Source organism: Lutjanus erythropterus, chromosome 1 (genome assembly GCF_056507025.1).
Source record: "Lutjanus erythropterus isolate fLutEry1 chromosome 1, fLutEry1.hap2, whole genome shotgun sequence".
NCBI classification, from domain to species: Eukaryota; Metazoa; Chordata; class Actinopteri; order Lutjaniformes; family Lutjanidae; genus Lutjanus; species Lutjanus erythropterus.
Genome location: NC_139317.1, coordinates 21,251,831 through 21,264,585, shown reverse-complemented (window position 1 = coordinate 21,264,585; position 12,755 = coordinate 21,251,831). Strand labels below are relative to the sequence as shown.

General features: G+C 39.0%; 1 protein-coding gene across 5 annotated transcripts in view; it reads right to left on the bottom strand.

Annotated features, from left to right (window-relative positions):
• The window catches only part of sox6 (SRY-box transcription factor 6), a 172,872-nt gene that overhangs the window by 59,397 nt on the left and 100,720 nt on the right, over positions 1 to 12,755 (bottom strand). For all 5 annotated transcript variants that reach the window (XM_084716580.1, XM_084716603.1, XM_084716587.1 and 2 more), the window contains one exon: positions 11,122 to 11,190. In XM_084716580.1, coding sequence (XP_084572706.1) covers positions 11,122 to 11,190 — 69 coding nt within the window. The remainder of the gene's footprint in view (positions 1 to 11,121; positions 11,191 to 12,755) is intronic.

Here is a 12,755-nt window from a genome sequence, read left to right as displayed (position 1 = left end):
TCTGTGTGTGCAGCACTGAGTGCTGTTCAGGATAAAGTGCAGCAAATCCAGACACTGAGTGAGGTCAGGCCATCCAGAGGGAATAACCAATAGATGACTTCTTGTTCCACTAATTCCTTACACAGTAAAACAAGCCTTCTTGGAAAACAGCCATTCCAATATGTCTATATTAAGTCGATGGGAGCTTGAAAGCAGGGTAGTCCAACCCTCTGGCCTGCCTAACACACCCCACCCCAAATCCCTCCACTCCATGCGGCCCTCCTCCACCTCCTCGTTCCTCCTGACTTCCTTGGAATTCTGGACAAAACTGCAGGCTACTGTTTGCTCAAATACACTGCCTGGCATTTACAGGATTTCTGCACACGGCTTTAATTTAATATAGTGTCAACATTAAGTGTTGTAGGAAGAATAATAAAACCTCAAGTATGATGGTAAAGTAGGCAGACAAAAATAAGTTTAAAAATACCACATTTATGAGTAACAAAAAAAGATTTAATTCATGCACTGATACAAAAATTAAGATTCACCACTGCATTTTTAGACATGAAATGTGGTCTGTATATGTAAAGAAAAATTTTGCACATTAAGCAAATAGTGCAAATTCTTTAAATGAAGTAGTAAAAATGTTCTATTAATTTAAAAATGTTGAGTGCCAGTATAATTTTCTTTCTTTTGTATTAATTGAACTCACAGTTTTCAAATAATATGAACTCTGTTAACAGTGAGATGCAATGATAGAGGTGAATGAAAATTCATTTATAGAAAATATTTGAGTCAGCTTAATCAGTTATTTTAATTTAAGTGCAATCAAAGAGTACATGTAACACTAAGTCCAAATATTTACTCTCATCTAACCTTGTTTAACATTTGAGTTTATGAACTCAAAAAAAATGTGGCAACTGATTGCCCCCTTTTTTTTCCGAGTACTGCTGACTTCTTCAGTCTTACAGTGTAGAGAAAATAAATATCAAAGTCAAGCCTAAAGATATGTTTTTGCTTAAAGCTTTTTAAGAGGGTTATGTTTAAGTGACTGGAGATTTTTCATGTTACAGCACTGCATTACATTAAATTGTGTGCGTTTGATTCTAAACACACTTAAAGCACACATTTAGACATCAGTCTCGTAAAATAAATGCATACATGCTGACACAGAGTGTGTCATCAATTGTGTGCACAAAGCCACAGAATCCTGCATTAAACCCTTAAAAGAGATTATTTTTAACAGCAAATTCAGAGTTGTATTTCCAAAGCATATTAGCTCTTTTTAGGGGGGGTGCAGGCATACATGGAAGTAAGAATTAATTTTTTTTTCAAGGTCTGCTGGCTATAATTTTAAGGTTCACAGTAAACTGGCCGAATCCACAGGGACTCCCTCAAACAGCATGTGTAATGACGAGAAAGAAGAGAACAGACATAAACAAACTCACAAGTGGGTTTGGAGGCCGGCATCATTATCCTGCACATACATACTCGCTGTATGGAAATGGGAATAAGTGAAATGCCTCTGACCCTCATTGCAGGGGGGCGAGTGTGGTTCTAAAGAACATTGGACACGGGCAGGCTAGTCAGATAGTCAGCTACATCCATGTGATGTGAACAGGGTAGGAGGGAGTGGGAAATAGAGGGATTTAAGTGTGTGAGGCTTATGAAATAATGTGGCTGTAAAGGTTCCAACGCTTTGGAGCAAGCAGACAAACATAAATGCTCTGTCCACTGTAAACTGTTTTATATTTTATAAAATAATTATAAAAAAGATGTTTTTCCCTGTAAACTTGGCGTTGTCTGTTACATTTCAGTGTGTTTTAATTATTATAATATTAAGGGGAAAAACCTCTCTTGTAGTTAAAAAGTTAATGAGATGAAGTATTTTGTGAAACAGAAGACCACCCCTAATTTGTGTGATGGTATTGTCCACACTATGGCTGGGTTTCCCCCCCTCTGTCCTGTCCTCCAATCAAAGACTGAGGCTCTGTCTTCACGATTACCTCCCAGCTGCTGGGGCCACAGAAAACAACAGAGCCCATTCTGTTGCTGAGCAGAGGGCAGGCCTGTCAGGAGGGGCAGCAGACACAACTGTGTTGAGACTTTCAAAGATGCTCAAATATCATCAATTAATGATGGACGAGAAAAAAAACGTAGCATTTTGTAAAAGATCAAAGAGAGGTTATATGAGGAAAATGGAATTATATTTAAGGAAAAGCAATAAAATTAACAGAAAAAAATGAAGTATTTTGGCAAACAAACATAAAATCCTATAATTCTATTTCTATGAAAAACTGTGCAGGACAAAACGGTTCATTCATTGTGTTCTGTTGGGGAATGCTTGGACTCTCCTCCACCCCAAAAACAAAAAGCTCCTTTTTTGCGTTGGCCATGGGTGCTGAATGCTTTGCTTTGCCACCCCAACCCTAAGAAAACACGCGCCCCTTTCTCCCTGCCGGCTGCCCGTACACAGTGGAGCCTATTAATGCAGCTCCTTCTCCCTGTGTGTGTGCCCACTGCTGAGGACGATGGCCACGCAAAGCCAATGCAAAGACAAAACAGTTTGCACAACATTAGCAGAGAAAACACAGTCCATGCAGAGAGAGAGAGGAAACTAAATCAACATCACACTGGAGGATGTGTTCTCCCCTCAACTGATATTTTCCTTACGAGGGTTTGGGGTACAATGGATGTTAAGTGCAGCCGCTCTGCCTCCATCCAGGAGAGGTTTGTGGAGCTCTGAACAGGTGCTTTATGTTGATATTCAGACAGAACACAGGAGTCCTTTATTCATCCTGTGAGTATGCAAAGAATAGTTGTTCAGTTATCAGGATTATTTAGCACCATGATTTATTTAAAAGGCAAATTCTTATTCCTGTACGCCTGGTAATCTTCTGTCTCGTGTCGATTATTCTCGTCACCTGTGAGAACTGATAGAAGGCTGGAAGTTGGTGTCGTAAATTAACCCGTCCCATGGCTGCTTTACAAACCCCTCAGGTGACTAATTTTAAGTAGACCCTCAGGTGTGATTTCACACATTACAGCCGTTCATGTGGCACCTCTCAGATGGAGCCTCTTAATTATCGCTGCTTAAACTGCTGAGGTGTCTGAATACAAAGGCCAATTACACAAAAGCACGGCTTTATTGTGTAATTTACATCAATAATGGATCTATGTTTGTCTACAGTCCTACCTCATTGACAAAGACACAGTACAAGCAAACATATGTTTCATTTGACTGTGTCTAACCAGAGTCAATAAAGCCAGTGATCAGTGGTTACACTTTGACGGTGGAGGATGGATGGATCTGTCAGTGTTTTTTGTCTGCTTGTGTCCAGTTTTCACATAATCAGCTATTTTAGTTCTATTTTTTTAGTTCAAATGATATACCGATAAATTCAAATCCACAATAGCCCTCTAACTGTGTAATTTAGGGTCTTATGTTTATATTAGTAAACATCTAAAATTACAGTAAGTATTTCAGGTGCTCCTTTTGTTAGGTGGCTCAAATACATTTTGCTGCTGCCCTGGTCTACAGCAGTGCATCACTTAGTCTCTGTGTTGGGGCTACAAGGGAGCATGTCAATCTGCCACACCTACACAGACTTGGGAAATGGTCTAAACAGCAAAATGTGTTGTTTTTTGGACTAGGTTTTCTATTAGATATGAAATATTATTTTCACTCAGAATTTTGTGGATACTTAATGAGAAAGTAAAGCCAAATTTCCAGAGGTTTTAAGCGTTAAGTAAATACATGATGCATTTCATGCCCTAATGGGAGAAAACCCACAGACCCCAGACCATTCAAACAGAATATCTAGTGTTTATATTCCTAAAGCAAGAATTAGTTTTAACACAAATGGCATTACATACCAACTGTTCATCCACTTAGCTTCATTTACAAACCATCACTGCCATTGCTGAGGTTGTGTCTATTACACCTTTCTGTGCATCATTAAGTTTTAACGGGGCTGCGATGGCTTCATTGTTTAAATTGCACACGACTTTGTTTAACGTCAGCATTTCTTCTGCTTCCTGACAAGAAGTCACATTTCATAACTAATTAAATTGATCCCTCCCTCCACGCCGACAGAGTCCACTAAATGGAATTATTTGTATCCAAGTGTCAATATATTAAATCACGGGGGCTAATGAGTCGGGTCACCGCTTTCTTTTATCTTCAGTCTTGCATGTGCACATCTTCATCAGCTAACAGTCTCCTTAAATGGAGGATGAACATGCTGGACTGAGCCTCCCTGGGCGAGAGCCAAGCCCGTCTGACTAGGCTGTTAATGCCCCCACATAATCCTACTAGCAGGCTAACACGGAGCTCTTCAACACAAGGGAAAGAGCTGGCAGCACAACATCTACACACACACATGCATGTGCACACACAGCAGCACACACTTCCACACTTAACACACACACACGCACTCACAGACACATGATCATTCCCCTACTCTATTATTCTCTTATTATCATGCTAACAGTTCCAATCTAGCTGTGCTAATTGGGGGACTTACACATTCTCTTTAACAATGTCTATTTTGTGCTTCTTTTTTTTTTTTTGCCAGTGCATTAATAAGAGTCTCATACTGAGAAAATCATTTGTGCCGGGGAGACAACAAAAGCATCTGAGAATACACAAATTAGCGCTATTATCTTTGCGCAATTACCATACAGCCCTGTGTTTATTTAAACTCATCTGATTGAGTTGAAATATTTACCATAATGTTGTAGTTTTGGAGTCTTTGCTTCTCTAAATTGGCAACCAAACAGAATCAGTGCATTAAATTACTGCATTAGATTGGATAACATGCATATTCCTTTTTCTAATAATAAAGAAATGATTGCAGTACAAAGCCATACTTCTAAAAAAAACTATTTATCATATGGACCAAACACCAATTTGACAGAATTTGTTTTTGTTTACACTGGGAGATCTGGTTGGATAACTATTTATTTTTCTCTAGACAGCAATTTAATACTTTAGCTGTAGTGAAAAGATCTTCATAGAAATGGTAACACGGGCCTTGTTGCAAAGCATTATGGTAGAAGAATCAGGTTGTGTGGAACTAAACAGTCAATACAGTCTGATACAGTCCAATTATTAGAGGAAAACTGGTTCTCAGTGACGAAGACCTTACACTGGCTTGTTGATTTATGTTGCAACTAGACCGTGACCCCAAGCATCCAACACATACAGCTGAAGCACACTGGAACAGCATTAAGAAATGTGAAAGTCCTTGAGTGGCACAACTAAACAATTTTGTTGAAAATTTGTGGAATGACTTGATGAAAGCTGCTGGTCAAGCTAGACATGAGGCATGACAGATGTCTCACATCTAGCTTGACCAATCTTTACCACATCTGCTCATAAAATCCCAATTTGCCAAGCTAATACAGATGTTTCCAGAGAACTTAAAGTTCTGCCAAAAGTCCTTCTAAAAAGACAGTAGCATTGTTGTCATAGAATAAAAAAAAGAAAAAAAAACGTGTGTATGTATGTAACACAAAAAGCTATAAGTGTTTAACTGGCCAGACTGTACAGCAATTGAATACAGAAGACACTTTTACAGAGCTTCCCCTGTGAATTCTCTGGTTTCTTTGTAATGGAGGGAAATGGGAAATCCATGTGCAACTGACTAACTGCTAACGCTGCTGTCAGGATTTTTTTCCTCGTCTAAAAATATATGAACTGAAAGTAAACAGCAGCATGTAAGATAATTTTGTCTGTATTAAATGCACAATATGCAAGTTCTGCTGCTAGGGGTCTCCCTCACATTAAAACAATAAAAGACAGATTTTCATGACATCATGGAGTAGCATGGGATCATGGGAGTTGTTGTCTTCACTTTTAAACAACCACCATAGCTGATGAAAATCTAACCAGTGAGACTCATGCAGAAATCATGATCGTGGATGAGGTAATATTTAACTTAAAGCACTTAAATACATTTATAATACCACGTTTAAATCTACACTATTTCTATTAATTATAACTATAAAAAAACATCCAAGTTGCCCATTCAGGACCTCAGTTCTGTTAAGTCTTCATTGTCCTGCATGTCTGTTGTCCTCTGTCTCATGTAAAAATATATGCCTTAAATTCCTCCTCTAGATTGTCCACCTTATAAATTGTGGGCGGCTAATTGCCTGTCTAATTGAATTTTATCTTTAATCTCGGGACCTTTAGCATCCAACCATTGAGCGTCCGCCTGTCCCCCACTGTTTCTTTACACCATTAAAGACATGTGAGAAAGCCTCCACGACTTTGAAGTTTGCAGTGGACAACGATATGCTGGCCTTTTCTCTTTTAATCTCTGGTTTCTCTTTTTAAATAGAAGAGATACACACATTCTGTTTGTGTGTGTGTGTGTGTGTGTGTGTGTGTGTGTGTGTGTGTGTGTGTGTGTGTGTGTGTGTGTGTGTATCTATCTCTGTGGACACAAGGTTACAGGTAGAGGTACAGTTAATTTGTACATACAGTGAGGTTTCAATTGTATAAGGAGAGAACGACAGGTCAAAAGGAAGTAAACAGAACCAGACCTGCTTGATGAACAGATCGTTTAAGGTTTCAAAAACAGGTGTGGAGAAAAACATGGCGGACAATGGCCTCCACAGAAATGTGTTATCTCTCACATCTCAGATCGTGCAGCATACTCAGGGTTGGCAAATCAGTGCCACAGCCAATGACAATGTCATGATATTGTGATATTTTTAATGGATACAAAATGTAAATTAAAGTGTTTGGATTAACAGTGTCCCTCTGTTTCATCTGGGGAGCTCTGCTTTCTCCAGCCTGTTTGTGAAGATAAAGTTCACCCTGACCTTTCCACCAATATTTATTCTCTTGATGTGTGTATCAATGCGTGGGTCCCTGTGTGCCTGTGTACTGTACACGATTGCCTCTGGGCATGTGTATGAGAGTCAAACCATGGTTTGTATCTTAACAGACCCTGTCCTTGAGGAATACATGAACTGGGGTCATTACCATGTGAGAGGTGAGGAGATGGGTGCTTGTGGCATGGCTAATGAAACGTCTAATGCTTCTCACTTCTAGCAACATGAGTCTTGCCTTGAACTCTCATGTTGCCTAGGAAAGAGCATGCTAGACAACAGAGTCAACAGTCTGATGATCAACGTGATGCCGTTTAGCTGCTCATCTGCCACCACCACTCATCCATTAGGAGCAGGAGAAAGTGGGTGTGATTATGAAACAGAAAGCCATGAAGAGAGTGATGATGAGACAAAACAAAAAAGTAAAAGCCAACAGTGTGCTCATTATTTCTTCTTTGTGCCTACACACAGACTCAGAGAGATAAGTAACTTAAGGGGGAAAAAAAGTTCTCTGCTAATATATATGTTTAATTGTCACATGTGTCCTGGCGGTGTTTCAAATTTTCAACTAAATCAACTCAAGAGTTAATCTCATCCTGGGATTGAATTGGTGCCAAGACGATTTCAACGACAAGGATGGACTGAAGGAATACAAACAAGCTGAGGGAAAAACACACAAAGCCTTGAGCTTTAACTTTTGATAAGCCCCTAACACTGCAATCAAAACATCTGCTATCTTAAAACAAGTGACATTGTAATCCCGAAGGACAAAGACTAAATCTCTTTCCCTCTCTTGTAAGAATGATGAGAAAGGATAAAAAAAAAGAGATGGCTATTCAAAGCGGGAAACTTGATTAAACAGCGGGCTGCCGTGCTCCAAACCTCACTAACTAAACCTCTATAACTACACACTTGTGACAGATTCCCTCCAATCCACATGCAAAAGCCCTCTGAAAGCACACACATAGCGTGCCAACAACAGTCTCCAGTTGCAGTCCCCATGGTTTTATTGTTTGGACAGTTTACAATGTCCACTGATGTGATCTGTTACATCATCAATACGAGACCCTAGCAAGAAGCTTTCTCTTGGTTTTCTCCCTGAAGCCAAAACAGAAGGACTTTGATGGCCAGTAGGGTCTCCTATAAAGTTTAGTGCTCTCCATGCTAATAGCAAAGTAACTCGATCCCCCAACACTGCTCACCACTTTGCTAAAAGTCTGTGACATACAGGCTGGAAGCTTGTTTACAGAACTAATTAAGTCAAAGCTGTTATATATTAAAATGGCCGGGGCATTTTAAGAGGCAGCAGTAATGAAAACAGAGTGGCAAAAAATGCTTCACTAACTTGCCCCTGACTCTCTTTTATCTACTCTCCTTGCTACTCCAACTCGAGAGGAGAGGCCATCGCCACACTGAGAGAATGTTTTCAGCTATAAACCCAAGTGAGACATATATTCTGAATGAATTGCATATACATGTCTAAAGAATGCTCTAGGGCATCTAGTGACTATTTTCATTATCGATTAATCTGCTGATTGTTTTCACAATTAATTGTTTAGTCTATAAAATGTTTTTAAAAAAATGTGAAAACTGCTCATCATAATTTCCCAGAGCCCACAGTGAGGTGTTCAGATCACTGCTTTTGTCCAACCAACAATCCAAAACCCAAAAGAAGCAGAAAATCCTTGCATTTGAAAAAAACTGGAACCAGCAAATGTTTAAAATTTTACTTGAAAAATTACTGAAACGAATAAATGATTGTCAAAATAATTGATTTTCTTGTGACCAATTACTCTAGAATGCTCTTAAAAACCGAATACGTTGTGCTGTGTACATGGCCTGTATCAACTTAAGAATATCATCATATTCTGAATAATAGCCCAAAATTAAGTGTACATGAACGTAGCCACTTACACACAATCAAGCTTATTTGAACTTATTTATTGAGAGCGATCTCTGTTTGGTCTTGGGCAGTTTTCTGTCTGAGAAGTGCAGCCAGCAGAGCCTGATGGGCAGTGGAACAGATGGTGAACTGAAAGACTGGACTCTTTTGTTTAATTGTGGATGTGACTTTTTTCTTATTTATCAGGAAAGATCTGTGGCACATTTGGTCAAGGGAGAAGCCAGCTAACTGGGCTCTGCAAGAAAGGACTTTACTTGTATCTCTGTTCAAGTGTTTGAAATGGATATTTAGAAGCATGTTCCCATACACACTCGACCCCCCACCCTCTCTCAAAACTATGCATCAAGGGGAATTTTCAGGTATCATTTGCCTTTAACTTTGTGATGAAAGCAAGGGCCTTTAATAGTGAAATGCATTAGGGCTGTGCCCTTATGCTCAATGAGCATAAGTAAAGGGCCCTCCATGATATGAGTATCACTAGCCCCTCAGTGGTGTATAAGGTACTTCATCTTAGAGTGTTTTCTAGACAGAGTGTCTTGCTCTGTGCTTCTCTTTAGTGGAGTGTAATATGGAATTATTTATCCAATAGACTGTCCACTGTTGAAGTAAAAGGTTCAGGCTAGTGGCTGCACAAGAACATGTTGACAGTACGGCCTTTCTCTCTCAAAGAGCTCTCAAAAGAGCAGTAAATCTGGCTGATGTGTTAAACTGCTGTTTGAAACTGCAAGTTTGTGTATCATAAAAAGAAAATGCATTATTATAGGGGTGCAATGCCCATAAAATGGACATAAGGAGAAACTGTTCTTTAACAAAAAACAAAACCCAATTTGTATATCCTGTGAGCAGGGGTGACAAAAGCGCACATTTTTCTTTTACTCAAGCAGAGGTACAGATACTTTTGTGAAAAGACTCTTGTAAAAGTGGAAGTACTGATTCAATGTCTCTACTCAAGTATAAGTGAAAAAGCACAGGTTATGAAATGTGCTCAAAATATAAGAGTAAAAAGTAGCCCTCCGAAGGACATTTCTACAGTCGAGTCTCCTTCTGTCATCTGTTTGGTCTGTTACGTTGTTTGCGTCTTGTTACATCTGTCGATTCACTGAGGAATCATCTTTTCTATGTTTTATTGTCCAGTGTATTGAGGTTGAAATCAGTCTCGATGTTGGCAAGACAGGGTGCAATCATTCACAATAAAAAATAATCAATAATTCCCCTCAAATGCATTAAAACTTAAGTAACAAGTCTGTTTTGATGTGAGGAGTAGAAAGTTCAGATATTTGTGTTAAAATGTAGAGAAATGTAGAGAAGTAAAAAGTTGTCAGAACAATACATATTCAAGTGCCTATACCGGAAAACTCTACTTAAATTCAGTAAAGTATTTTTACTTTACTTCCCACCTCTCCCTGTGAGGAGTGCTAAAAAGGTGCTGGAGGAACAATTTGTTGCAAGTAAATAGTTGAAGAAGTAAAGAAAAAAAGGGAAAATGAAAGGAGAGGATGGGGAGTTGTCAGTATGAACAACAAGGAGAGGAGGAGGAGGTGAATGGAGAAGGATGTGCCTGACACCATGCACACACCCAGCAGGATAACTCTAGCTTCACACAGGCTGCCGCGTTCACAGCCTTGACCACTGGCAGTGACCGACCCTGGATTACCCTGTACTGTCTGACCATGTCCAGCTACACGCTGCCTGGGTGGTCTTTCACTGAACTGCTCTGTACTGCATCGCATAAGGCACACAAACACACTAATGAGAGTGTTAAAAGTAGAGCAACGCATAAATGTATGCCAGAAGGAATAAAGAGCTGCAAGAAAATAAAAAAAAAAAAAAATACACAATGCGGGCCACACAGCATAATGACAATGTAAGTTCCAGTAGTTCTCGTGCTGTGTGAAAGCATGCCACGTTGCCTGTTTGGGACCGACTTGTTTCAGAGGCATTTACCAGCCTCTTTCATGTCCCCCACCTCCAGGCTCTTCTCCATCAACAGGACTCATTAGCTGTTGTTACACCCCCCACCTCCACCCCCCTCCTTTTTTTTTGTTCATTAAGATGTGCTAATTATTCTCCTCCATATTTTAAAGCTCTCCCGATTACCAACAGGCAATTAACATTTGATGAGAGTGATGAATGTTAGTGTGACACAAAAATTAAAGATAAAAAGACAAGAAATATAAAAAACTGAAAAAGATGAGAAGGAGAGGCTAACAGAAGTTAGTGATGATATTTACTTTAATGTCTAATTTTTATTGATCTGTGCCATTAAATCCAGACATGTGGCTCATGGCAATGGCAGCGGTGCACCAATTACAGTGAAGAGGGAGAAATGTTGTAGTAATGATCAGAGTGGAAGAAGTGAGAGGTGTTAGAGGGCCAAGAGAAACACATTCACTGACCTGGATCTGTTGCTGGAGGAGGTTGATTTTGTGCTGCTGCTGCAGAAGCTGCTGCTGTTGTCTTGCAATCTGGTTGGAAACAGAAGATGGGACATTAAATGATTCCTGGTGACATAGAGACAAATAGGAACTAAAATCATGTGACGCTTTTGTTCTCTTTTTATTAGAAAGGAGCTTCGCTGCAACTGAAGGCACACTCCTAGTGTGCTCCTAAATGCTTTCCAGGCCAGTTATAGTGTATGACAATATGTTAAAACAGTGGATCTCAACCTTTTCAAACCATGAGCCCTCCAGAATCAGGTTGTGAAATCCTCACCCCCATGTGGAGGAGATACTCAAACACAAAACCAGGCTTGGGGAGTAATGGATTTCATGTAATGGGATTAAGTAATTAGAATGTAAAAAGGGTAACTGTACTTCATTACAGTTATACATTAAAAAAAAAAAAGACATAATGAGATTATATATTTAGTAAAAATGGGGATTACTATTTACTTTGATCTTAAGTGAAACCACATCTAAGTTTACAGTTATCAATTCATCAGCATACCTTAGTGAAAAAAAAAAATGCTTTCACTGGGTGGAAATTCATCCATTTCATTGTCTTTAAATCAGAAAAAGGGGACATTATTTACAGTGTATTCTTAACAAAGTACATTTAAAATTGCGTAATTACTGCCAATGTATATGTGCATTCACATATAACTAATGAAGGAATAGGTGAAAAAACAATTAATAAACCTAACAGTTAGGGCTGGGTATCGGTACTCAATATCTTCAAGGTATTGACTGAAATAACCCCGTACCAAATAGTATTGGAACTTCTCCAGTGAAATGATACCTGCATTCAATCCTTTTGGTAAAAAGGAAAAAAAAGATTCTTTTTATGGTTTTGCTTGCAGCAATTCATCACAAGTATTTTACATAAAGAAGAACCTTAGAAAAAATGTGTCGAATAAAGTACCTCATTGTTATCACTATCACTTTAAGGGCACTACTGTTGGTACTGGTTACATTACTGTAATACTGTGAAACTTGGATTAGTTTACTGACACCAGGTAATTAGTAATTGTATTGGAACACATTTTTAAAGTAACCTCCCAACTCTGCAAAAAAAAATACATAAACACACACTGTGAAATCTATTCCAAGGCAAATTAAATCACCGGTACAGGCATTATGATGTAAAATCAATTCCCTTGTCTAAAATATGGTCCTAATTTCCCATCATGTCTAATGCTGTTTTCCACATTTTTTTCCACAACCATCTGGCAAACCCCAGAAATTACCTTGCGACCCCTCTGAGGGTCCCAACCCCCATGTTAAGAACCACTGTTTTAAAAGTTAATGGTTACAGTGGAAATAATATAGAGAAGCAAGAGGCAGATTAACGAGTGAGAAAACATTTATTTCCTTTTATGGTTTTATAACCAAATTGCCGTAAAATCTGACACAAAATGAACATATTTTCAATTTGCTAAATGAACACCAAAATAAATTGTGCAGCCAAAATTAGTTGTGAAAGAGAATAAATGATTTACAGGACAGTCAAACATGGTTATGATGGAGATAACTGGTGCAGGCGGTGCACGGGGTGATAGAGGTCCCCGCCGCCCCTGAGTGACGAACAGGCG